This window comes from Dipodomys merriami, unplaced genomic scaffold, assembly GCF_024711535.1.
Source record: "Dipodomys merriami isolate MVZ:Mamm:240054 unplaced genomic scaffold, mDipMer1.0.p SCAF_24, whole genome shotgun sequence".
Classification (NCBI taxonomy): Eukaryota; Metazoa; Chordata; class Mammalia; order Rodentia; family Heteromyidae; genus Dipodomys; species Dipodomys merriami.
The window spans coordinates 23445851-23473537 of record NW_027203826.1 but is presented as its reverse complement, the minus strand read 5'-3'; the positions used below and the strand labels follow the sequence as shown (position 1 = coordinate 23473537).

Genomic DNA, 27687 nt, shown 5'->3' with positions numbered 1-27687 from the left:
ATTATCTCATATATTTCCTTGGGAACTGATGCCAGATTTTTTTTTTTTTGCCAGTCCTGAGGGTTGAACTTGGGACCTAGGCCCTGTCCCTAAGCCTCTTTTGTTCAAGGCTAGCACTCTACCACTTGAACCACAGCGCCACTTCCAGCTTTTTTTTTTCTGTTTATGTGGTACTGAGGAATCGAACCCAGGGCTTCATGTATGCTAAGCAAGCACTCTACCACTAAGCCGCATTCCCAGCCCCCTCTCCCCCCATGCCAGATTTATCAGACAATAGATAGTTTTATGGAATCTGAGGACCAAAGAGCTGGATTCACAGTCTGGCTTGCCTACTTACATATTTTCTTGACCGGAGGCAGACAGTTTGGCCTCCTTAAGTATTGGTGTGTTCATTAGTGAAACAAAAATCGGTGTAATGAAAGTCTCCTCCTTTACAGGGTGAAGATGTATCAATCCTTCTAGGGATGCCTGCTTACTCAGGAGTTGGTGACAGATACACTGGCTGGAAAATCACTGCAGCATACACCTTTCATGTACGTCTGTGTGCACATATGTATATATATATATATATATATGTATATATGTATGGATGGATATATGTGTCTGTGAATGCTATGCTGGGAATTGAACCCAGGGCCTTTGCTTATATCTGACAAAAGGCCTGTCAGCAAAGCCTCTGTGGTCTTCATTTATGGCAGTCATTATGGAAAACAAGCTCAGCATTAGCCCCAAGATGAATATCTATTCCTCGTATAAAATAATCTCCCAATTGTTCTAAACAATCAAACGGCCATGTTTTACAGTTCAGTTTAAGTTTAAGGAGAGGGCAAGGGAAGCAAATTGCAGCTCATCTTTCAGAGAGAACAGCCCAATTTGTAGAACAATATCTAATTAGCTGAAAGAGAAGCTTAAATCATGTGTCTTGAAGAGCTGAGCTTCGGGATACATTTGAAATTTGAATGCTAAGCAGGAAGCAGAGCAGCAGAGTCCACTGGAGGGGCTGATCGGACTTCAGGGCCTGTGGTACAAGTAAAAGGCACAGCTGGCTGTGCCAGGACTGGTATTTGGGTGCTCTGGAAATATGATGATCTTTGGGGCCAACACAGAACATGGCGCTGTTGATGACGTTCTGTGTCTGAACTGTGGCAGCAGCAGAGACATGGGGGAGGGGCTTTAGGTGGCAGACACTACAGTGTCCCCTACTGGCAGAACTAGTGTACTATACCCTGGTCACCCCTGAAGCTTTCTTTGTTAGGCAGAAGTTGATGGAAGGTGGTAGACTTCACCCAAGGTCTTTCTGACAAAGTACTGCCTGACAGCAGTGATTGTCCCCTACTTGCTGCTGTAGCACCATCTCAGTAGTTTGGAACAAAGACACTGCCTACTTCAAGTGTGGTCACATACATTATGTTTCCATAAAACCTGCACTTCTTTCCTCACTCAATTCCCATGAGGGCAGATTGGTATAGATCAGAGACTCATTTCACAAAACTACATGAAAGATCTCATGCATGTCTCCAGAACTCAAGTTTCAGATCCCAAGTCTCATGTTCTAGTTGACTCCACTAAGATAGAAAAATCATCTGGGCTATCTATCCTCATCCATCCATGCAGTGAAGGATTAATTGACATTGCACCCATAGGCACGCAGACCTCTAATAGTTAACTCACCTTTAAAGAGTCTATGTTCTGGTTCTATGAACAGATTTCCTTCGTAGCTGCAGAAAAGCTGTTAAGTTTCATCTCTGGCACACCCTAAAACTCTTTGAAGTTCCTGATCTTTCTTGAAGGTACTGTTTTCATTTCAGAGGACAGTCGTGGTCCCTTCCCCTCCTTTGGTTGCTTTGGGAACACTGACATCATTCCCTAGCTACTCTGCACCCTGCTCTCTGGATCCACCTGTACACACACCTCCTTTCCCCCAGTTCTCACCGCCTGAGTTCCTCACTTTACATTTGTACATAATTTAGTCTTCAGTGCTCTCCTACCTTATGCATGGGTACCCCATTCTCCTGGAGGAAGATTTTCTTCATCAAAATCATCTCCACATCTTAAAGGAGCGAGAACCCCAAAGTTTTTCCCAATAACCTAGATGTCTGTCACAACACCCCAGCTTGAAAACATCCATGTTATTGAAATACATACAGAAAAAGAAAACAAACTTTCAGAACAGGGAAATAAATGTTTTTTTATGGCTCTCTTCACACTAATGATGATCAGTTAATATTTATGTTATAGATACATTTAAAAGGCTCACACATACCAGTTGCCTTATAAAAGCCAAACCTATTGCAAATTGAGATGACTTACCCTGGAGAAGGAGAACTCTACATATCATCTGAGTAATTGTCATGTAAAAGGAGAGTTCACTTTAAAATCAGGAAATGGGAATAAGATCAAGTTCAGAAAAAAATGTGTGGTCTAAGAAGAGCCGAGGGCTGCATGGGTTCAAAGGTCCGGGATGGTGCCCTGTGAGAGGCTTTCTTTCTTCTAAGCCCCTGAAGTAAGTGGGTTGATGGAGATGTTCACCAAGTGTGCGTTAGCCTGATGCACGATTGGGTGCACTTGTCTTTGCCCTTGGCAAATTGCAAGGCCATCTGGTTGTTTATTGATTCCATTTACTGTCATTTAGTCAGTGGCGTTTGTGGAAAGATATTCAACAATCCTTTTGCTTTTTACAGACTACAAGGATCAGCAAATGGGTTTTGAGCATCCTGGGAACTTGAAGAAGTCACACTTACCATGAAAGAACTCCTCTCCCACCCACTCTTCAACATTGCCAAACTTCTGCCTCACACTGGCAAATCACTCCCTCTCAAATTACTCAAATCACTCCCTCTCACCAGTCAAGAGAAAACAGAGGATCACTAATAAGGATCAAGTGGAGGATTCTATCAAAATTCAGATTCCTATGTCCCACTACAGATCTACTGAATAGAATGTCCAGTGGGTAGGGCCTAGAAATCGGGGTGTCTTATCAAAGTTCCTTAAATGAGTCTAAGAACCAGCTGGGATTGAATCCCACTATTTGGATTGTATATATTTCTCTTCTCACAAAGGCCAAGATGTGGAACTGGAAGACAGTGCCCAGGAGCCCTGCAGTCTGCCTTCTCTTCCCAGATCCATATGACTGGGTAGAAATTAACGGAACCAACCTCTGTTTCTTTGTCTCAGTCTCACTCTTTCCTTCTTCCATGTCTCCCTTTCTTTCTCTCTCCTTTTCCTTCACATTCTTTATGCCAGTAGGTCTATCTCAAATGGTCTCAAGATTTAGATGGAATGTGGTGAGAAGAAGAGGGATATCTGGCCTTGAGTTCAACCCTTGTGTTCCTCTTTTTACCATTCCTTTCTTCTTTACGGATGGCTAACAATGAAGAACATATTTATTTGCACCCTTTGAGTTCAGTGTGTACATTCTGAATTTCATACATTTTAGGAGATTGTCAGAGGAGATTTCAGGTGTCATGGCTCTCTAGATGCCATATGATTTAACATCATCAAAAAGTCATCCTTGGGGCTGGGAAGGTGGCTCAGTGGTAGAGCACTTGCCTTGCATGCATGAGGCCTTGGGTTCGATTCCTCAGCACCACATAAACAAAAAAGAAAAAAGCTGGAAGTGGCGCTGTGGCTCAAGTGGTAGAGTGCTAGCCTTGAGCTGAAGAGCTGAGGGACAGCACCCAGGCTCAGAGTTCAGGCCCCATGACTGGACCCCCCTCCCCCCCCCCAAAAAAGTCATCTTTAATCCTAACACAGATCATCTAGTAATTTTTCTAATAGAAATTTTTTTACCAACAAGAGCATGACTAGAAGTATTTTCTTCCCTTTGATACTATAACTTGAGTTTGGCCGATGAAGCAAGATTTTTTTTTAAGTCCAGGCTGTGGCAACTACCATGTTAAAAGGAAATCCACACCAAGTGATCGGTACACTGAAATGTCTCATGGTTAAGTGTTTCTAGATGTAATTGTGAGATCAACAAGACCAGGGCACTGACTGGAAGAATTGCTCAGAAATTGGTTTGTGTGTTGAGCATCGGAGGCTGAATGCCGAGTGGACTGCAGCTAGCTACGTGACTCACAGTGCAATTAGATGGACTCCCACCAGCTGGGAGTGGAAGAAGAGACTTCCTCAGCCCCTTCCCTGTCTTTACGTGTTTTACATCCTTGGGTACAGTCTTTAAAGTGGTCAGACTTAACAGCTCTAGAGAGCACCCACCTGCTTCTCACTTGAATGGCCTGAGCATGAGGACTATAGCCATGATGTCAATGTTTTTCCTTGAGGACCGCCTCACCAGGTCCTGCACCAAATGCAGCACAGAGAGGTTGCTCCACACAATCACAAGCAACTTCCTCTGTCCACTACCACTTTGCTTTTGCTCTCACGGAAGTGGATTTGTGTTTGACTCTCACCTAGTCCTCTATGTTAAAATGAATGACCCTTATATGAAAAGTAGCCCACAATCAGATTGTTCGGGACAATCTGTGTCCACGGAGAGTTACAAGTTCAGCCCCTGTGAACTGAATCTACCATGGTAGTTTTTCTTACAGCATCTTCAGTTTCATTTTCCTGTTTAGTCTCTTACTATTCCTTCAGAAAACATATGAGAAACATCCTTTAGCTTCTCAATGTTGGACTAGGAGATGGGAATATAAAGGAAAGAATGATAGAGTCCCTCCTTTCAGATTTCTCACTCTGGTAGAGAAACAGGTAAGTATGCTCTTGAGTTCTTGGAGATGAGCATAGGTGGATGGAACTATATTATGGAGGGCACAGAGCCAAGCTGAGGGCTGTCAAAGTTGGGCTGGGAAGTGGGGTCTGGGATGAAGTAGAGCTTGGAAAGTGCTCATCGGAAGGGAATATGATTTGGGGAACTGATGTAGCAGTGAGCCACAGCTGGTGGGAAAGACAGCTCCAGCTTGTGCAGAAACACAGTCCATCTGGAGGATGGAAGATTTAACGGGCTGCAAAGCAAGAAGAGGGTTGAATGGATGTGGCACCCAGCATTGGTTCATACTATGGAACAAGCTGAATTTTCTGCTGAAGCTAACAGGAGGAAGAGGCTCTTGGTGGACCTTGAACTCATTTGGTTTTCTAGAAAGATCATTCTCAATGCAGTGTGGGGGGTGAATTTTATGAGGATGAGACGGAATATAGGGTTCCATTCATGAGGTCATGTGGGGATGCAGGAGAGGTAGCAACAGATTTTAAGGAGGTAATGCGATGGAGGATTCCAGAACTCTAGGCAACTTTGATGTGTTTCTTTTCTACTGAGCTGCTGGAGAAGGTCCTGGGACTTAGCAGACCACCCACCATTTTCCCAGTGACAAGTGCAACAGGATCTAGAATCTTCCCCTCAAATATCAGCTAACAGCATTCTGTCATCATCTGTCTTATTCTTTGGATTAACTTATACCAGCAGGCCCAATGGTATGGCAGGTTAGGTTGCCAGCATGTACACTCACGTGTGGCTCTTAATTCTGCACGGCAGGTGGAGGGTTTGGCATGGCGCTGTCTCCAACGTGCACACCTTGCTGAGGTGGTTCTGTCTACACTTGTCCTCATATTCCTTGTTTAATGGAAGTGATCTTTTTATAATGTTACTACAATCTAATAGCGTCGTGATCTGGCATGTGCCCCCAAACCCTCCAGTGGTTTCTCCATTGCAGTCAGAGTAAAACACAGCAGAGTCTCCCATTGTCTCTGAAGCCCTGGGTGTGCTGACTCTGTCTTGGCTCCTCCTCCCTCAGCTCAGTGTTCCTCGGCTGCACTGGCTTTCTATGAATGGATTGAACATGCCCAGAAGATTCAGTCATTACGCTTCATCTCCCTGAGGTGCTCTTCTGCGAAGTATTCACTCACATCATTTACGTCCTGGCTTATACATCTCAGCTTAGAAGAGCTTTTTTTTCTTTTCTGACCACCCTACTTAGGAGACCCAGACCTTAGATCAAGAGAGGAAGTGGCTGGTACAATCAGGAAAGGCTTCTTTCATGAAAGCTGTCATAAAAGTTGCTGCTTCATGACTGCACTTACTCCAATACTCTTGTTTAGTTTTTACAAAGTGATATCACTATTTGATATTGCCTCTTTCCTTTCTATTTCCCACTGCCGGAACCCTTTAACTATAAGAGATGTCATCTGGCTCATCTTGCTGATCACTCCTGGCATTTAGAACAGTGTCAGTCCTGAAGTAAGTGCTAACCAGTAGACCTATGATGCCATGTGAGCACTCTACTTGTCACCTATCATGATGAAAGGGAAATCAAAATTAGGTTTTATGAAAGCATTCAAAGTGGGCCAGATCCAGTTCCACCTATAGCAATAGAGAAGTTAGTTCTGAAACATCATCACCTATGGTAGATTGTACGACTTGGGACACAACTCACCATCTCCCTAAAGGTGGATCACACATCTCTGTCCTATTGAGTGGTACAAAAAGTTCCATGTAAATTAAAAAATTTAGATGAAACGGACCAATTCATTGAAAATCACCAAAGGTCACCAAAAGTGAGATGGATTAACTTGAAAAGTATGAGGATTATATTTCTAAAACTGGATTTAGGGTTAAACCCTACAGTGAGCAAGGAGATTTCACTGGTGAATCGACTTGGAATTTAAAGGCAGGAAATAAAAACAGAAAGAAAACTTTGCACTTGTTCAGTGAGGTGAAAACTATTCTTATTAAAATAAACAAAAGCTACACCAAACAGAATCATAGGAGAAAGAGGGTAGATTAGAAGAAGGTTTGAAGTTTGGCTCCATATTTCCCTAGGGAAATTGTCACTCACCTGTATTTGGTCTTCCTCAACTGTATTTGTTATCAGCAAGAAGAACTGACAACTCTAAAGGTATATGAGCTCACAGACAGAATACTCACCAAAGAGTAGAGTATGGTGAAAGCAAGACCATAAATATTATGACATCTTATGGAGAATTATTAGAACAGAATTTAAATTAAACATGATAACTTCAACTTATGGCCATAAGAAAATAAAAGGTTAGAACATGTAATAGAAAATATAAACAAAGCTGGGAGCTGGTGGCTCACGCCTGTAATCCTAGCTACTCAGGAGGCTGAGATCTGAAGATCATGGTTCAAAGCCAGCCTAGGCAGGAAAGTCTGTGAGACTCTTATCTCCAATAAACCACTAGAAAACGGGAAGTGGTGCTGTGGCTCAAGTGGTAGAAGGCTCGCCTTGAGCTGAAGAGTGCAGGGACAGTGCCCAAGCTCAGAGTTCAAGCCCCACAACTGACCAAAAAAATGTAAACAGTAATATTTCATATAGATTATATAATAGTTTAAGTCTGTGGTAGATATGATGAATAAAGATTTGATTGAGGATCTCTCTGAGAAGATGAAAAGAAAGAATACAGAGAAAACATTTTTAAAAACTAAGTAAGACATAGTACATTTATTCCAGGGTATGTAGTTATAATATATCCTAAAAAGAAAAACACAAAAATAAGAGAAATGCATAAAAATAATGAAGATGAATGTATCAGAAATAAAGATAAAGCTTTGAAAATTTAAAAAGTAATTTAAAAGGCAAGGATTAAAGAAATGTCAAACTAAAGGTAAAAAGAAATGAAATATAAGCCATTGAATGAAGTATGAAACTATCAGAGAGAAAAAGGAAAATCATTAGAAAAAGTTTCTAGAAAGGAAGAGTAGATCAGTCACAGAATAAGAATCTAGTTAGCATTAGATTCTCAAAGGCAGCAGTGCATTGGGAAGACAATGGAACATTTTAAAATATGATAGAAATGAACATTTGAATTAATATTTTATACATAATCAACTGTAATTCAAAGGTAAGGGTTTGATTTAAAAAACCTCATCAGTAATGAATTAAAAAAATAAAATATGTTCAGGAATATGAGGTTTTAGAATATTTGCCTTATAAAACCAGTTATTGACAAGTTAGAGTAACTGCATGAATAAATTGAGTGGCAAATAAGAGTAATTAACTGCTTGGGGAAAATGCCTTAATTTTTCTTTGTTAAATAAAAGGCTATACATAATCAAAGAACAGAAAAAGAGAAAGCTTATCTGTAATAGTCCAGAGCCAAAATCTAGTGAGGGTTTTTTTTTTTTTTTTGATGGAGGAGGGCGAGGAGGTAGTGTTAGATCTCCTGAGAGGTTTGAGACTATGTCAAGATACTTAGATTTTTATAAAGAGATTCCATAATACCGTTTAAGAAATAAATTATAGCAAAAACATGAAGTAGATCTTAAATCTATTAATTGGTTCTTTGAAAATATTAACAAGAGAAATATATCACTGGCAAGACTGATGAGAGAAGATGAAAGAAGAAAACTAAAAGGGAAAGAGCTTTGGATACAACAGAGATTTGAAACAAAATCTTCTGAAGAATTGTATGCTACTAAATTCTGAAAGTCTGATAAACAAATTCCTAGAGACATGTAGAGTCAGAGCTCTTGTTGGAAAGCCCAAACTTGGGTAGATACATAATTTTTAAGACTGAGAGTAGAAAGTTGTGGCCAAATATCTTATTTTAAACAAGTTACTTTAAAAAGCTAGAAACACAACAAAGAACTAGAAGAAGGTAAAGATAAAAAAACTGCCTAGCTTCATTTTTTTAAACAAGTGATTTATTTATTTATTTATTTATTTATTTATTTTTTGGGTCTGGTCATGGGGCCTGAACTCTGGGCCTGGGTGCTGTCCCTCAGCTCTTCAGCTCAAGGCTAGCGCTCTACCACTTGAGCCACAGTGCTTTTTTCTTTTTTGCTTTTTTCTTTTTGCTTATGTGGTGCTGAGGAATCGAACCCAGGGCCTTGAGCATGCAAGGCAAGCGCTCTACCACTGAGCCACCTTCCCAGCCCCCCTAGCTTCATTTTTTAAAAAACAAACTTAGTGAAGCATGGATTTCAAAGCCCAATAAGGAGGCAAATGCAGGGAAAATATTGTCAGGTCAATTTTATTTATAATTGTAGATGTATAGAAAGTCTAAACTGGGGCCAGGAATGATGTCTCATACACGTTACTCCAGACTAGTGAAGAAAGAGAGAGAATCCTGGGTTCAAGGCCAGCCTGGGCAGAGAACATTAGGGAGAACCCATCTGAAGCAATAAGCTGGAGTAGTGGCATATATATCTCAGCTATGTGGGTGTTCCAATCTTGGGCAAAAGCAGGAACTCTGATTTAGAAATGAATAAAGCAAAAAGGGATGGGAGACATGGTTTAAGTAGTAGAGCAACTGAGCTTAAAACCCTAGTACTTCCCCCAAAAAGTTTCTCTAAGAGGAGTTAACCAAATCTAAGAGGGTATTAGGCTCACACCTGTAATCCTAGTTACTCAGGAGGCTGAGACCCAGAAGATCATAGTTTAAAGCCAGCCTAGACAGGAAAGTCCACAAAGCTTCATTTCCAAAGCGGGTAAAAGGCAAAAGGAAACAGGGCTCAGGTGAAGCTCGAGTGGAAGAGCGCTTGCCAAGCCAGTGAGGAGACCCTGAGTTTAAATAAATAAACACAACAACAAATAAATACAAACACTATTCAGTGGGAATGTCTTCAAAGACAGAGAATAAATGTATTAAAAAACTATTAATGCAATTCACCGTACCAGTTAACTAAAAGATAAAATTCACAACTAAATGACTTAGTCACTTGATAAAGTTTATTCCCCAAACTCTTTCGGTTGGAATAGAAAAACATTCCATACCTCGATAACATTTAAACTTCAAATTTAAGTGGCTAACATTCCTGTTTAAGATTAGGCAATTATATGCTGTCTTCATATTGTTAGATGAAGATTTATCCACGATTATGCTGCATGGAGTTTAATTGCATTCTCTGTAAGTAGAGGAAGAAGTCAAGGTTAACTAATCTCACTGTCACTATTTAACACATCTCTGGACATTCTTGTTAATGTGATACAGAAAAATAAGCCAGAGGTAGAAGAATTTGAAGTATAGAAATCAATCTGCCATTGTCTACAGATGATATAAATCACTCCCCTAAATATTAACTGAACAATGGATAATTAGAAATAATAAGCCAGTTCAGCAGGATTGCTAGATGCTGGATCAATATGTAAAGAAATCAATAGTGTTTTTCTACATCAGCAATAAGAAACTAGAAAATATTTTTTTTAAATTAGATAAAACCGTAAAGCAATAAAATGGTCATAAATTATCCAAGAACATAAAAAAAAGTCATAGGGAAAAAATGTTTAAATTTGACTTCAAAGCCATAAGGACAATTGGAGCTGGTGTGAAGGAACCAAACCCCACACACAGAACTCCACTCAGGGGGTTGAAGCAGAAAGACTGAAAGCTTGAGGCCCTAACTGGTCTACTATAGTTAAATCCTGTGCCAAAGACACAAATAACACAATTAAAACAAAACCCCAAAACGACATCATCAACAATAAACATCCCTCCGAAGGATAAATGCTTTGGATAAAGAATGCATCTACACAGTTAGTTAGTGTTATAAAGGTACCAAATCTTCTCAAGTATATTATAATTCCAACCTAAATTCAAGTTACTATTTCTTTTGAAAAACATTATATCTAATTTTGATAAACCGAGACGATACTAAGGATCATCAAATAGGTAAGTCAACGTTGAAAAAGAAAACGGGAGACACTTGTTCTACCATATATTAAGATATTCACAGTAAGATCATTGCTGTAGACATAAAACCGCAAAGTATTTCTTGAAAAAGAGTGGTTGAATAGACCATGGAATAATACAAGTGATTTAGAGTTCAGAGACAGATTCAGGTACATATGGGAACTTAATGTATAATAAAGCACCACAAATCAATGGAAAACAAATAGACTATTTACTACTTGATTTTGGTAAAAAATTGATTCACTAAGAGAGAAAAATGAAATTGTATCCCTATGTGGACATGTTCAAGGTATTTGGTTGGAGTGCTATTTGGGGTGGGAAAAGTTGGGAGTAATCTGCTGCCCATCTTTGGGTGAGAATGGCAAAAGATCAGGGATGCACATCGCTCCATATTTTGCAACAATTGGAAGCAAAAGAGCGTCTATGTGCAGAAAACTTGAATGGATCTAAAACCAGTGTGGAGTAAAAAAAAAAATGAGTAAGAGGAATGAGCTCTATAATCCAAGACCATTTATATATTTAAAATATTCCTACTTAAAGCAACTTTACAAGAACACATTTTTCAAAACCACAAACAGAAGACTTCACATTTGACACATTAGAATGATTGCATATGCAAAGTAGAAGAAGGGATGGGGCAAAAGGAAATAAAAATAGAGAACCCTGGTGGAGATTAGCATCTGTGATATGCAGAAAACTAGGCAGTAGGATTAATTCAAGTCCCTGATCTCACACAAATCCATCTATTCATGTTGGAGGGATGGTTTCTCCAAACAGTGTGATTAGTGACTACTTCCTTCTCCATAGCCAAGTCGCAAAGAAAGATGGTGGCTCTCTCTTTTTCGGGATTTGATGAAAGAAAGATGCAAGCTGTTTCTAAGTAGTGAGCAGAATTGCCCTCAGCCCTGCGTCTGGTGAGGGGCCGTGTGATACGCATAGGAGTAGACAGTAGTTGACAACAATTGGAATGTAGTCCAGGCTGGCCTTGAACTTGAAACCCTCCTACTTCTGCCTCTCCCTGTGCTCAGATCAAGGTGTCTGTCACCACACTCAGCCTCCAAATGAAATTCTGATAGCTCTATAGATTTCTGTGAGTTACTACCTATTGTTCCAAAATCTGTACTTCATTAATTTCCCACAACTTCGAAAAACTAAATGAAGCTTGGGTTAGAAAAGACCCTAGAATTTTCCTGAAAAGCCCCACAGAGCAGGTGAATGTGGGAAAGCAAGGTCTGGAGCATAGGTGTTTATTTGTTTTGTTTTATTTTATTTTTCAGTTGTAGGGCCTGAACTCTGGGCCTGGGTGCTGGCCCTAAGCTCTTCAGCTCAAGGCTAGCACTCTTCTGCTTGAGCTACAGTGCCCACTTCTGGCTTTTTCTGTTTATGTGGTGCTGAGGAATCGAACCCAGGGCCTCATGCATGCAAGGCAAGTGCTCTACCACTGAGCCACCTTCCCAGCCAGCATAGGTGTTTTTCTTAAAGGCACTTGTCATTACTCATCTTTGGATACCTCTGCAAATGATTGCTCTCACTTAACCTCAAGGTCAAGGCAACCCACTTTATAGTGTTCACTGTCTCTGAGGATGAGCTTTCGCACGAGCCTTGTTTGCTTTTTTTATGGTATTAAAAGAGACAATGAAACCTATCCCTCAGAAGATCATTTCACCAAGCTTCTGTTGCTCTACAGGGAATATTTGTTTCCTCATTTAAATTCATGTCTCTAAAAGACAAGTAGACCTTGGATGAAATTTCAGGCGACAGTAAATTATAAATAATGTATCCATATTTTTTTCCTCTTCCATACTACTTGTATTTAATTCCCCTCAGAGTTTTGTGCAAACACCAGAGACAAGAGGACAGGAAGCTATTAACAGGATGGAAAGATTGAACTGGGCTTATATTGTGTGGCAGGAAAACAAAGGAATGCATCTTATCAAAGGAGGTTTTTGAGGTCAGCTCTTTTTTAATATTAATATCTGACTATTTCTCAGACCATTAGGTTAGCATTTGCTCCAATCAAGTATGTTATCCTGGCCCACCCAAATCAGGGCTGGGGCTGATAGTGGAGGAGGCCACTTTGAAGCCAAAATTTAAGCTCTGTTGTTCCATTAGATAAAGGATAAAAAACAGAATAAGCAGCTGGGCTCAGTTGATCTTAAGAACAGGATCCTACAAGAAAAGGGGGCAGGACACTTGGGAAGTGAAGGAAGGGATGACATTGTCCAAAAAGGAAATGGTACTCATTATCTGACTTATGAAATGGTTAACTCCTCTGCACAACACCTTAATAACAATAAAATAATATATTTTTTAAAAAAGAATAAGAACCTTCTGGGCTGGGTGTGGTGGCTCACGCCTGCAATCCTAGCTACTTAGGAAGGAAGAGATAGGATTGTGACTCAAGGCCAACTGGCAAAAAGTTAGCAAAATTCTTATCTCAAAGAAACAACCAGGCTTGGTGGTACATGTCTGTAGAATCCTGGCTACTCGGAGATAGAAGTTGGAAAATCAAGGTCGAAGGCCAGCCCAAGCAAGACCCTATCTGAATACCAAACGAAGGCAAAAATGGGCTGAAGAATGACATGCAGGCACTGTTAACTGGAAATCTCAGGTACCAACACTAAGTTGGAAGGCTCATTAGCTGCTCTAAATACACCAGGCCTAGTTTGCCACTGCAGCGGCTTTTGGTGTTTCTCAGACTTGCTCAGCAGGAGGAACTCATTCCTGCGGGCTCCAGGCTGGCAGCAGTAGAGCCTTGCACTGGAGAATACAAGTGAGGATACTCTGCTCTTCATTTTTGCTCTTTTCCCTTCTTGCTAACATTTTTACTCCATCCTTAGGAAGTTAATACTCCCATAGTCTCCTCATCTTTAACAAAATTTGCCCCTGGCAGAGGTAAAAAGAGTAGGAGTAAGGGACCAGCACAGGTAATGATCACTCATTAACAGGCAAAGGATTATGTGGCCTGTTTATTAAGGGAAATATCCAAACAGAGGGTGGAGAGAACCTGGTGGATTTGGGGGTCTTTGGGGCATGATATTCTGCAGCTTGCCTGTACCATCCTATCAAGGGGCACTAAGGATCTTCTCCTTAAGCTTTGTTCCATGAGAGACTTCCTTTTCTGAACTCTAAGCTGGAGTCTAACTCTTGAATCAATGTCTATCATGTCTGTTGTATGCCAGGTACTTTCATGTACATTCTTTCTGCCCAGAATTTTTCATTCTGCAACAGGTTGTTTCAGTGGGTACTGGTAAATTTCCAAGGTGAAGCCAGTTAAGTTTGGCGCACATCTGTGTATATTTCAATATGAGTATTCCAGTAAGCCTGCAAAAAACTTCTGATTTTCGATACCCCTGCTACATAGCAAGCAGTCCAGTTTGTTACTACATTCATTGCTTTGGAAATTGAGCCCTTCAGTTTTCACCTTTCTGAGTTAACACTGGTCAGACCCTAGGAGATTAGGTCACTTGTAGTCTTGTTAAAAACAAACAAACAAACAAACACATAAGCCTAAACATGTCTTTACAGTCCTCACTGGCCAGGAAACAAAGCCATTATCTAGGCCTCTACTCAGGTTTTCATGTGAGTTGTTAACCATGGCTTATTTGATCCTATGGAGTCCCTAGCTCTCCCTGTTGCTCTCCCAGAAGCATTGTTGCTGGTGGCTTGCATCTGAAATCCCAGATATTTAGGAGGTTGGGTTGAAATTGGAGGATCCTGAGTTGAAGAAAAATACAAGAGATTTATCTCTAGCGATCCAACCAAAGGCCAGAAGTGGAGGAGCTCAAGTGGTAGAGCTCTAGACTCGAGCAAGAAAGCCCAATGTGAGTGCAAGACCCTGAGTTCAAGCCCCAGTACTGTCATCAAAAGAGAGAGACACACAGAGAGAGATGGAGACAGAGAGCAGAGATATAGTAGCAGAGAAGAACACAGGAGCTCATACACCTTCCAGCCCAGGTGGGTCTGGAGTGAAGTCAACTTGTGGGGTCCCATAGAACCTTGGGACATCCTGACATACTACTCAGACTACCACACCAGGACGGGAAGGTAAAGCTCATATTACATTCATATTACAAGCACTGGAATCCATTCATCTAGAGGATTAAATGATTCCTTTGACCTAATAAATATGCAAATTGGGAACTCTGTTAATGTATCTGTCATCTGTGTTCTTTCTATGAAAAGAATTTTTAATCCAGTGGAAAACTCTCCAACCTGTGGCTCTTTCAAGTGGAATCTTCGGAAAGAGGACCCCGAAGGATCCTTTAATTAACCTGTGAATGTGCAGGAAAAAGGCTTGAACAAGAAGAGGGTAACCACTCAGTCCTTAATAAGACACCTTTGAAACATTGTAAATGATATCAGCCCCAGAAACAGGATTAAGAGTCCTAAAAGTTTCACTTGAATTTTCGTATTGGTTATTTTTAAGTTTTCCAGTAGCATGTTTGTTTTCTTTGCTGCTGATTAATATGCTCCTTGAAAGCACTCTGTGAATGAAGTCTTGGGAAGTATAATAAAGAAGAGGAAAGAGGACTTACTCAGAAGGTCACTACCTAACAGAACCACTTGGGGACCGATTGAGGTATCTGCTCAGAGCCCTGCTCTATCATTTAATGAATGAGAACACTGAGGTGAAGGCATCTGGATAAGGTAGAGGCCTACTGACCTGGCTCTGGGGCACAGAGAAGCATTCAACTCCCATAGTACGTTGCAGATAAACATCTTTAAGGAAGTGATAAGCTATTTGTTCTCTGCTCCCCCTAGAATGTGAAGCAAGGAGATAATTCAAAGTCTAACTACAGAGGGAGTGGGGGAGGTGGGGGACCAGAATATTAATAGCTTAGACCACAGAGCTGGAGTCTTCTGCTGACTTAGGTGAAGGAGGCAGGAAACACAGCTGGATGTAGAAGCAGAAAGGCCTGACTGACATTCTGAACCAGCCACTCTCTAGCCCAGGAAGGCCTCGATCATTATACACTCAGTGTCATCAGGTATGAAATGAGCCCTTTCTAGGCCTTCCCTATCAGCTGTTTAGGAACTGAGCTACAGCTACAGTGTGATAGAAATGCTTTATGTATAGAAAAGAACAGTAGATCTCCTATTGAGGGTTTGCTTCTGCTGCTTTCACTAGCCGAGTCTCTAAGCATAGGCAGCAGAGGAGGGAGAGAGGGAAGAACATGCGGAACATCGGAGCAAGACGGGATCTGATAATTCACTTGATGTGGAGGAGGTGGGGAGGGGGATGTGTTTTGGGAAGGACCAGGAAGTTGGCTTATTGATTTCTGTGCGTGCCTCGGTAGCCAGGGTTTTCAGACAGAGCCTTGAAAGAGGAGAAGGAAAGAGGAGATAGTTGAGTTTCCATAACAGACTCCTCCTAGCCCAGGTTTCCCTCGGCAGAGCTGAGCACCATTCCATGCAGAAGAGGGCAAGGGAGTGCTGTGACTCTCCTCACCCGTGGTGAAGGCGGTGGAGGTGAGGCTGCTCCGGGTGGTGTCCTGGGCTGCCTGCAGGAGCACTGTGTAGTCTGTGTTCTCTGACAGGCCCTCCAATCGGATCCAGGTGTCTTCTGCATCCACAATCAGCTCCTGGATAGAGCCAGAGCAAGAGAGGGGGAGAGGGAGTGATCTACCTGCCATGTAGGAGAGTGGGGGAGGGGAATCCCAGGGCTGTGACTAGCTAGGTCAGCATGACAGTAGCTCTCTCCTTCCCGTGATAAGGAGAAAACTGTGCCAAGAAGCAGAGAGCACAGCTCCCACGTGAGATTCAGGCCAGGCCCTATCTCAGAAATGCACACGGCATACATTTAGATACCTGGATTACAGAACCCAGAGGTTTCCAGACTGTTTGAGAGCAAAGGAAGAAGCTGAAGAAGCAGAATCCGAGGTTTCCCTACTCCCATTATTAGCTCTGCTGAAATCTATTCAAGATCTTTGACTTCTACAAATGGCATCATTTTAAAAAAGATCCCACCACACGCAAAAAAGGGACAAAGGTAAAAATCTGTGCTCCACTGTTGGTTTTGACTGATTGGCAAGAAAAACAACAACAACAAAAATAAACAAAAAATAAGATGAATCATCTCTTTACTGTAGGTGATGTCCATGTTGTCTCTAGTGTTTTGGGGGACATTAAAGCCTGGTGAACTTGGTAGCCAACTCTTTGCTTGGCTCTGTTAATGAGCCAATGATATCCTGGAGTTGAAGTGGCAAAATATAGAAACACCACTGCAGTAGGGAAGTTGCAGGGTAGATTCTCTAGAGAAGACATTGGAGGTTCACAGGGGGTTCGTGTTTCACCTGGGCTCAGTAGAGAGCAATAGCAGAGCCAGGAGCAGCATTCGGATCTACTGCTTGCAGGAAAGGGTTCTCTTCCACAGCAGGCTGTGGATCTGAGATGGGAAACCTGTAATTGGTTCTCTGTGAACTGCTTCCTTCCCGTCCCTTTAATTTCCCTGGGTAATTCTGCTGGTCAGTTTCTACATGGCCTCACAGGAGATACGGGTTTTCTCTGCTTTCAGCTCACGCTTACTTTGCGGCTTCCATCGGTGGATTTATACGTCAAGATGTAGTTTTCAATCTCGGCCCTGGGAGGATGCCAGGAGATCAGTGCGCTTTGCCTGGTGATGTCACTGGCCGTCAGGTTGGTAGGAGGGTCCAAAACTATAGGCAGGAGAAAAATGCCAGGATGTACTTTTCTCCAGCACCTCCCTGCTTGATTTCAGGCACAGTGGGCCCCGCACCCACCTCTGTGGCCCCAGGGCTATTGACCCAAGTTCTAGTGTGGACAGGTGCATAAAAATGCCCCTGGATTAGAAGATAATCGTTCAGTGCCATTTTCTTCCTGGGAATGTCTCCTGCTTTCTTCACGTAGGACTCTGGGTTTTTTGTCTTCTAGTGTGACTAAGCCTAGGACCCTGACCCCAGCCAATCACCATGCCTGCTTAAACTTCTCCCTACATGTTACCTTTGTCTGCTACTCTCTTAATTATAACCCAGCCTAGCAACTCTCTCTCCTAAATCCAGCACTTTAATCTTGGTCAGATTTTTCTTGGCCAGATGTCCTTGCAGTACGAGTCTCTCAGGGCCTGGTTCAAATGACAACACTGAAAGAGAAACTGATGCAGCTCCATTCCACTGGGTTGGGGACACAGTCAGCCAAAATAAGAAGGGCCCAGAGCTGCACTGTCCCAAGCTGAAAGCCTAACACCCAACTCATCTGTAGGATGCACAAAATGTCTCCAGAGATACCAGGTGTCTAGAGAGCATGTACTCACGGGTGGAGAAGTTGGTGCTGATGGTGCCACTGGTGAGGGGCCCACTGGCGGCGTACATGGTGACCGTATAGTTTGTGCGAGGAAGCAAGTTGACCAGCTGGAACTCCTCACTGACTCCATCCACCAAAATGGTCTCCCCAGCAACTGAAATGAGGATGGAGAGGAATGAGTATGGAGGCAAGGCCTACCAAATGTAGAGGCATTTTTACAGGAGTCAGTGCTAGACGCTTTTATTAGGTTATTAACCTATCCACTGGAAGTTTACTAACCTGTAACCCAGAAGTTATAGGTTATTGAGTTTAGCATCTTATTCCACACAAGCATCTCTCCTCTCATTTCTTTTTTAAAATCTCATGAAACATATCCCTTATATGGAATCTAAATTGTCTTTATATTGGCTGTTCAGGTCTCTGGAGTTAGAAAAAAAAAACAAAAGCCTTTTCCTTCCTATCACTCTTCCTATTCAAGTGTTCTCTCCTGTAGATTAGAAAAAAATCTGCTCCCACCTCCCATAGTATTTATATGATAGTTCCAAAGTTTTTCACAATGCTGGCTTCTTTTGTCTGGCAATGTGACAATTTATCAGTGTCCCTGATGAAATGCAAACCTTGGAGGAATGTGAGAACCATCAAGATGCAAAACAGGCAGGTCTCTGCTTCTTTTTGCCATTTATTCATATAGGTTTTGGGACATCTACTTATTATTGTTGTCATAGGCTGAGATTAATGTTAATCAAAGACATTGTTTGTCACCACCCCATGTAACCTTGCACAGTGGATTTTTTTCTTTATTTTCTTTTTGCTCCCTGGGGGCAGGGTTGGGGTGGGGGACGTTCCCAGAGCTTTGCCTCTATTTCTTTGGCATTTTGCCCTGTTGATTAAGTTTTGGATTACTGTTTGAGTTTATTAAAATATTTTTTTTCAATTTAGACTCTGTCAATCAATTTTGTTGTATACACAAGTCTTCTCAGAATTCATTCAAGCTGTTGATAAAACTGTTCATCAGATCAGAGCCAAGCCCTCTGTTGCTCAATTAGAGTAAATTTGGATCATACCTCAGACTTGAACAAAGTTTATCAGATACATCTTCAAGCTAAGTAAGGCCTGATGTTTCATGTGTATTGTGGTCTAAGCATATAGAAAGGCATATAAGAAAGTTACAGTGATCCAAACTAACTGGAAAAATATATACAGTTCTGCCTCTGTCTCTCTGTCTCTCTCTTGGTACTGGTGTCTGAATGTAGGGACTCAAGTCTGCTAGCCCACTTTAAGTTCTGACCCCCCAAGTCCTTGTGGCTTTAGTTATTTTTCAGATACGTTCTCACTTTTTTTTTTTTTTTTACCTGAAACTGGCCTTGGACTGTAATCTTCCTATTTATACTTCCTGTACAGTTGAGACTACAGATGTAATTTACTATTTCTGGCTTATTGGTTGGGATGGAATCTTGTTAACTTTTTACTATATTTTCACCTACAATAATCTTGATATCTGCCTCTGTTGTAGATGGGATTGCAGGCATACATCACCACATCGAGCTGCTCATTCTTAATCTTTAAAGCATATATAGTCCATGGGGAGGTGTCAAAAAGTATTTGTTGAATGAATGGAAAGTCAAAGCCAACTACTGTGATGGAACTATATGCATGTTACCTGGAAGCAGGTGTGGGGCTTTCTTAGGGGAATCAAGGAGGTGTTGGCAGAGAATATTGAAACTAACAATTGAAGTATGGATTCTTCAGGGAGACCCTGAAGGAAGAGACTTTCTTGGTGAAGGAGAGAGCTTGTGTGAATACACAGAGGATTAAGAAGACATAGCAAGAGTTAAACCGTGCAGGGTTATGATGTGTGCAGGGCAGGTAAGAGCTGGGATGGAGTGTGCATGAACACTGAGAAGTTAAAGCATCCAGAGTAATGATATCTGTTTGTTGAGGAGAGCTGTTTTCCATCTACAGTTCCAGCAAAGTGCAAATACAATCTATTGTGTTTTTCCATTTTAGCAAAGGATGAACTGATAAAGAGTTTTCTAATGGCTTGCTAAGACACAAATATGCTAACAGATAAGAAAAACAAATTTATAAAGTAGTTTTCATAAAACTTATTCTTACTTCAGCTATGCTGGTATGTAGTAATCACTAATTTCTTTCCTCTTTTGTTTGATAGTCTCTTTTGGATCTCACTTTTCCAAGATATGACAATAGTATAATCTTTGCAGCTAGCTTACAGAATTGCCTTTCTCTTCCATTTTTGAAGTCAAAATATCTTCTTGCCTTCTCTTTTCTGGTGTCTTTGTCCTCTAGATTCCTGGCTATTACCCATATTAATCCTGTAATCTCACACTTAATTTAAGCAAAGGAATGCATTTCCTAAGATTAAAGATCTGATGTATGCAACACATTTTACTTTTGGGCTCCTCTATTCATTTTCAAACAGTATAAGGTCACTAAAGATGCTGAAGAAGACATTGAAATTGAAGTTCAAGATTTCATCTTGGTTCAGCCTCTTGAGGTTTGATGTGGTTAAGAAAACTTTACTTTTGGGCATTTACCCAAATGTTTACAAACAAGACCACACTAAAGCTACCAGCACAACTATGTTTATTGCAGCATTATTTACCATAGCTAAGACATGGAACCAACCCAGATGCCCCTCAGTAGATGAATGGATCAAGAAAATGTGGTATATATACACAATGGAATTCTATGCCTCCATCAGAAAGAATGACATTTCCCCATTTGTTAGGAAATGGAAAGGTTTGGAAAAAATTATATTAAGTGAAGTAAGCCAGGCCCAAAGAAGCATAGGTCCCATGGTTTCCCTTATTTGCAATATCTAGTATAGGTATGAGTCAAGCGGAAAAGGTCAGATAATGTGATGTTAGGAAAATGAACCCTTAAATATGTATTTTAATGTTTTCGTTTCTTTCATGCATGTGTTTCTAACGCATTTGTAAGATTATTTCTTTGTTGCTTTGTATGTCCCTCCCCCACAGTGTAACCCCCGCTTTCACTATATTTGATGTCAGTATAACATGTGGAGGAGATGGGGACAAACAAGTCGTTTAAGGATTCAGGTGGACCTGTTGCAACAATGAGAAGTACAAAATGTCATGTCAAAACCAGCTTTACAATGTCGGTGTGTGTGTGGGGAGGGGGGTAAAATTGGGTGGGGGGAGGGGGGAGGCGGGGAAGGGAAGTGAAGGGTAAACAAAGGAGGAGGCTGCAATGCTTGGTAAGAAATGTATGCATTATCCTGCCCATGTAATTGTAGCCCCTCTGTACAGTATGTTCTCAAATAAAATAAAATACAATTAAAAAAAAAAAAAAGAAAACTTTAGCAAATCTGAATTCTTTATCACCTGTTCATACATATTATCCACTCCAAGCTTGGTCTTAAACCTGTAGTGGTTTCATTTTGTTGGTGGTGGTGGTGGTTTTTCTTTTGTTATGAAAATATTTAGAAAAATTTGCTTTCTTGTCTATAGCATTTTGGGACAAATGTTAATTCTGAGTTTCGTCTTCCTGGTGGGATGTCTCTATTTGGCAGTTTGTTCCATGACATTCTTATACCTTTCAGATTCAGCTTAGACAATTCTTATCATTGATAGTTTACAGAGTTTTTACTGCAGAGATATTATTATTGTTGTTTATTATTGTTATTATTATTATTATTAGTAGTAGTAGTAGTAGAACTGCAGTTTGAACTCAGCCTAAAGCTGAGTTCAAGAGTACAGACATTCTTCCATTTGAGCCATGTCCTAGCCCTTTTTGCTTCAGTTATTTTCAGATAGAGTTTTGTGGTTTTACCCAAGGCCGGCCTTAGGCCCTACTCTTCCTACCTACAGCTTCTCCTGTAGTTGGGACCACAAGGTACTTGCTACCACATCTGGCTTATTTGTTGAGATGGTGACTTGCTACCTTTGTCCCCAGGCTGGCCTCGAGGTGTGATCATCTCTATCTGTACCTCCAGAGTAGGAAGGATTACAGGCACGAGCCACCCTTAGGTTAAAGATGTGATAGTATACCCAAAGCGGGAAAATTTCCAGTTTGTCTCTCTTCTCTACCATCCTGGTCTGACGCTCCGGCCCCCACGTTCCCCATCTGTCTGATGTCCCAGGCCTGCAGACACTCACCGGCAAAGTGTGTGAGGACGATGACGTAGTTCTCCACGTCTCCCACTGGAGCCTTCCACTGCAGCAGAGCTTCTGTAGGGGTGATGTTGGTAGCAGTCAGACCCACAGGGTTGTCCATGGCTGGAGTGCAACAGAAGAGCAGCAGGGAAAGGTAAGAGGGCTGGCAGGCTGCAAGTGCACCAGACCACCCAAATTTCTGATGATGCCTTTGAGGCTGGGTGGATGAACTGGTCACGTGAGTGGAGGCTCCTCCCTGCCTTGCCTTTGGTGCCAGCACCCCCTTTCTTGTCTCCCTTTCCTTCCTCTGAAGCATCTAGTTCTTTCCGCGGTTGCTGCTTGCTCTTTCTTTTAATTAATTGACTTCTTTCTATGGGAGACTAGTGATACTGGAAATGGAACTCAGGGTCTCCTGCTTTCTAGGTGAGTGCTCTACTCGGTGAGCCTTTCACCCCAGTCCTTCAGCGTTTGGTTTGTATCTCAGATAAGGTCTCATGCTAACTTTGCCCAGCAGGCTTTGGATCACAGTCCTCCTTCATCCACACACCAAGGATTATAGCTGGGATTAAAAGCATGCACCATCACGCCTGCCCCATTAACCTCTTACAGGCAAAGCACTGTGACAGGGACAATGGGGGAGTGGTTCTGTTTTGCTTTAAGTATTTAAATGTAGTTGGAAAAGAAAGAACTATAGAAGTCGCTCAATATAGTTAGCTTCATAAACGCAGGGGTGTGGGAAGATCTCTGTTGATGAACTTTGGTAAATGGTTGGAGCCGCAGGCCAGGAACTCAGAAGGAGCTCAGTGTGGCCTTGTGGGATGACCGTATGGGATGCAGCGTGGCTTCAGCATTGTAGCTGCTATTGAATTCTTGCTTCACTCCTCCCAAGGCTCACTCTACACTAAGTCCAGGGTACATTTCCTTTTCAGTTCAGAGAGAGCTCAGGGGATCCTTATAGGCTGAGGAAGGCCAAGAGTGTCTGATGGGGGAACAGAGTTTGTTTGTCATTAGTCCATCCGTTCCTACTTACCTATGGTATAGGCTTTTGCTTTATTACATGCTTTCCTTTCATAACATTGGGATTTATTTTAGAAATGGATATTACAACAGTTTAGATATGAGCCCAACCTAAATTTCATCCAGGTTCCCAGGTGATCTGCTATTGATCTACCCCTGGTCTTTGATTGAAGGTGGAGGGGTTTTATTGTTGCTGTTGTCACTTTGCTTTTTTCCTTGCTATAGCTCTCATCATATGTAATACTCACCCAGGAAACAACTTTACAATTTTAAAATTATGCTGTGCCTTCAATGAGTTCTTCACATATAGCTTTTACTAAAAAAGAGTTGGGGGCTAGGAATGTGGCTTAGTGGTAGAGTGCTTGCCTAGCATGCATGAAGCCCTGTGTTTGATTCCTCAGTACCATATAAGCAGAAAAAGCCAGAAGTGGCACTGTGGCTCAAGTGGTAGAATGCTAGCTAGCCTTGAGCAAAAGAAACTCAGGGACAGTGCCCAGGCCCTGAGTTTAAGCCCCAGGACTGGCAAAAAAAAAAAAAAAAAGAGTTTTCTTGATTCCTGTAAGCACGTATAAAGCCCTCAAGGAGTACTCATTTCTAAAAGTTGCAAGATCTATAGATGCAATAAACAAACAACAACAAACTAAGATACTTGGGAAGACAATAGAGCTAACAGAAATTGCCCTGATATCTCTGCCTAAACTCAACGAAAGGCAGCTTAGGTTGGCGTCCATTGCCTACCTGCTTAAGTGAGACTTTCTGCTTATGGCCAAAATGCAAGGAAGGAGATTTTGACCCAAGTTGCCACTCTTTAACTTGGGGGCGAAAGCCTGTTAAAAATCCATTCTATTGTCTTCAATAACAAAACATCTGCTTTTTTTTTGTAACGTAAATTTCTAGGGTTTTCAGGAAGGTGGGAAGCAGCTTCTTTTGGCTTACTGGATGTGACTGTGGTCAACATTTATTGACCAGATACTTAGATGATCACGATAATATAAAGGGTAGAAGCCAGACCATATACAACAACAATGCAACTGACGGTTATCCATAGTCATGGATTGAAATGGCAACTAGGAAAGGTCAGAATACCCTGCGTTGTCTTTAGAAGAATAAATCTTTATGTTTGTGAAAGAATTTTTTGGTCATTGCCCAAGAAATGCTGTTTTGAGTTTGTGAGAAAAAAAATCTATAAAAGTAGTGAGGAATTCCAAGGCCCATTTCTCTCATCTAGGAAACAGCATTATCCAGAGAAATGAAGCAACATCAAGATGCCCAGGTGTTCTCTAGTTCTCTATCAACTCTTTGCTAATTCTGCATGACAGTGTTGCTAAAGAGCCTAAAGAGGTAGGGACGGTAGAGCTTCTTAAAGGCTGTGAGCCGCTTTCCCAGAGAAAGGCATGGGAGGTGGCCTTCTCTTCCTTGTTTTCTCTCATAGTGTGAGCTGGTCACTCCTCCTCCCTCCCCACTTTTCTCTGGCTCATTACATAGGAACTGACTGCGAATGCAAAGGAGATCAGAATCCCATAGTCCAACTGGTCCACTGGAGAACAAAGACTTTCCATGAGGACAGTTCTGCATGCTGTTGAGTAGCCTCACCTCCACCGCCTTCTTCCTCCCTGGACCATAAAGCAAGAGTACTTGTCACAGACAACACAACCCTATTTAAAAAAATAATTAAGAAAAACGGATCTGGAAGCATGCGCCAAATGGTAGAGGGCCTGCCTAGTGAGTTAGAGTCCCTAAGTTCAAACTTAGTATTGTTGAAAACTGTTAAACAAACAAAACCAGACAATAACCACAACAGAAAGAAACGCAGGTACTATTTATATTGGAAGCACCATGAAAATTCCTAACTCAAGCCAGCAAGATGCTTAGGGGATGACTCCTAAATTCTTTTTACTAAGCAGAACTATCTGTGGGAAGAGACACCACCAAACCCATTTCGGGTCCTCAGCCCGTACCTTGACTTGATGGACAACAGGGAGTTGTGCGTACCTGTGTGCACGAGGGTGCAGATGCGCTCACTCTCTTCCCTGCCTCGCACGCTGTTGAGGCTGATCTCATATTCGGTAGCTGGGTACAACCTGGTGATGGTGAATTCTGACACCGTGTTGGGCACCACTGAGCTGTCCAGCCGTCCCACTGAAGAACAGAATCCACTGTTAAAGCCCCCGAGCGCTCTCTGCAGTTGGTTCATGACTCTTCGATAGACATGGGGCGTTGTGTCATAAAGCCCAGATGGGTGTGGGCTCAGCGTGCAGTGGGAGGGACAGTAAGTAGCTGATGCACTGGGGATGTTGGAGTTTGAAGGGATGGTGCTGAGTGTTACTACCTTTCATTCTATGGGCTTCTTGGAGCACAGAGAAATAAGCTACTTCTGATGTGATTTTTCTAAGAAGCTGGCCTTTTCGTTAAGGTAGTATGGACAGCATCACTGTAGAGTGGGTCTATATAGCTGTCCCAACTCTATTTGTAGTCAAGCCACCCATCACCTTCCTTATTCATGCCACAGGAGCATGTACAAACTGGCAGGACTCAGGTGAGGTCTGAGCCAGCTTCCTCTGACTCATAACTTGGCTAGAGTGGCCAAATTAGAACCACGTCACTGAGCTTCCCCCCCACCCCCAAGGCTCCATCTGGCTCCGTTGGGTCTTTAGCCATCCCCAGATTCCACTATTGGACCTTACTCTCTCAGGAAGAGTGCATGTAGCCCTGGCTCTTGGAAAAGCCTTTCAGGGCTGTATGTTTCTCCTGGAATGACCTAGATAATGGAGACCAGTTACCTCTGCTGACAGAGGGCCAGCTTTCAGGGTGGACGTCATCAAGCCTATTTTGAGAGATCTGGTGAGTGCAGGATTTCCTAGCGGCTCTCCGTGACTCACTCTTTTTGGAGGGAGCACGCCACCGAGGAGCAAAGCAGTGGGCAAGGGTGTTATAGCTTTCCCATAATAATCTCCTCCCGGTTTCAAGTCTGATTCATCTTGGAGAAATCAAAGAACTTTGTTACCTTGGGTGGGTCGATATGATACTCGGTAGTAATCAAAAGATGCAGCCGGAGGGCTCCAGGAGACAGTTAGCGAGTCCTTGGTCACATTGCTAATTGTGATGTCTTTGGGAGGATCAATTCCTACAAGATCCAGATGGTTGTGGGAAAAAGACAGAAAGTTTGAAAAAGGAATTTCTTTCCCTCGTTTTAGACAGTAGCAAATGGTGTCTCAGAGGCAGACAAACCCTGGTATGTAATGGTACATCCTTAAAGACACAGTCAGGCTGTCTTATGGCTCACCTGAAACATTGTAAGTATGGGCAAAAGCATTGTTCATGAACACCTTAATAGCACAAAGCCAAGCTGGCTAGATTAGTGTCTATGCAATAAATATCTGAAGGACAGCTAGAAACTTTCCTTTAAGTCCATATGTTTGTTCTGTCTTGAATTGGCAACAACATAGTTATATTTCCTCAAGCTGACTTCTCTGGGAAAAATCAACCCTGCTGGTATCTCTTATATTTTAGTGGCCACCTTGGGTTCAATCTGGAAAAACTGCCTATTGACGATAGAGGGATTTCAGAGCAAAAGTCTAGAACAAATCTACTTTCTTAAATTGTATTTCATTTAAGCTGTATACTTTTTTTTAAAATCCTGCTAGGCAATCACAAGTTTGAATCAGTCAAATGTTTAAGCCACTGGTCCAGTTTGTGAGTTCTCATCAGTTTGTGGGAAACTACCAGAAGACACTGGTTCTCCCCCACAAACACGCCACCGTAGGGGCTGTACTTGGGGATGATGTGGTGTAAATGACTCTGTTCAGCTCAGAGTGCCTGGTTTTTCCAAGCAATGTGCCAATGAATCCCAGTCTCCGAACACCAAATCCCTGCATGTCTGCTTGCCCGGTCTGTGTAATACTAAGGGAGCATCATTTGCCTCATGACCCTTTTTGGCTGTCAGAAATGGCTCCCCAGAATAGGAACAAATTTCTCTTCATTGTTTAGGGATTCCTTTGAAGATTGGCTTCTCTCACGGCTTTCTCCTTGGCTGGCTGACCTCTAGATCAATCCATCACTTACATTTTGCCTCCTCAGGATATCAGATCTCTTCGACTTTTCCAAATGACAGCTGCCCATGTCATGCAGCAGGAGAAAAAAGTAGCTGCTCCAGCATGGTTCAGGGTCTCCTCTCTAGCCATAGAGGTAGTTTCCTACTGCTTGGGTATTGCTCTTTTGAAATTTCATGGAATTGTTAAGGGCTACTGTGAAACTGGCCCTTCACTGTCAACTCTTCCAATCTTACCTGTGGTGATGGAGCCCACAATGGGCTCAGAGGTCACTGTGCCGTGGACAGCCACCAGGTTCACAATATACTCAGTGGCTGGCTGCAGGCCCATCAGGACAGTATGCCTCTTAGTAGCATCCAAGGAGACCTCCATCATCTCCTCCTCCTCATCCCGGGGGCTGTAGTTCAGAATGAGTCTGTCCGCCGGGGGAGACGGGTCACTCCAGGTGATGTTGACGCTGGAGGAAGTCACATGAGAAAAGTGCAAGTGGGAGATGGGGCGGAAGCCTGCAAAGCAGAGGAGAAGACAGATGCTGCTGAAATGCAGGTGAGATGGTGAGCCACTGGCAGAGACGAGCCACTTGGCTGCAGGAATCGTTTCTCTTTGCTTACGAGAGCTAC

At 42.2% G+C, this 27687-nt stretch overlaps 1 protein-coding gene across 5 annotated transcripts in view; it reads right to left on the bottom strand.

Moving 5' to 3' along the window:
• Positions 1-27687, bottom strand: part of Tnr (tenascin R) — a 414919-nt gene that overhangs the window by 20931 nt on the left and 366301 nt on the right. For all 5 annotated transcript variants that reach the window (XM_070034414.1, XM_070034416.1, XM_070034415.1 and 2 more), the window contains 7 exons: positions 27304-27573; positions 26023-26142; positions 25011-25157; positions 22005-22124; positions 17876-18019; positions 17131-17261; positions 16055-16187 (listed from right to left, as the gene is read on the bottom strand). In XM_070034414.1, coding sequence (XP_069890515.1) covers positions 16055-16187; positions 17131-17261; positions 17876-18019; positions 22005-22124; positions 25011-25157; positions 26023-26142; positions 27304-27573 — 1065 coding nt within the window. The remainder of the gene's footprint in view (positions 1-16054; positions 16188-17130; positions 17262-17875; positions 18020-22004; positions 22125-25010; positions 25158-26022; positions 26143-27303; positions 27574-27687) is intronic.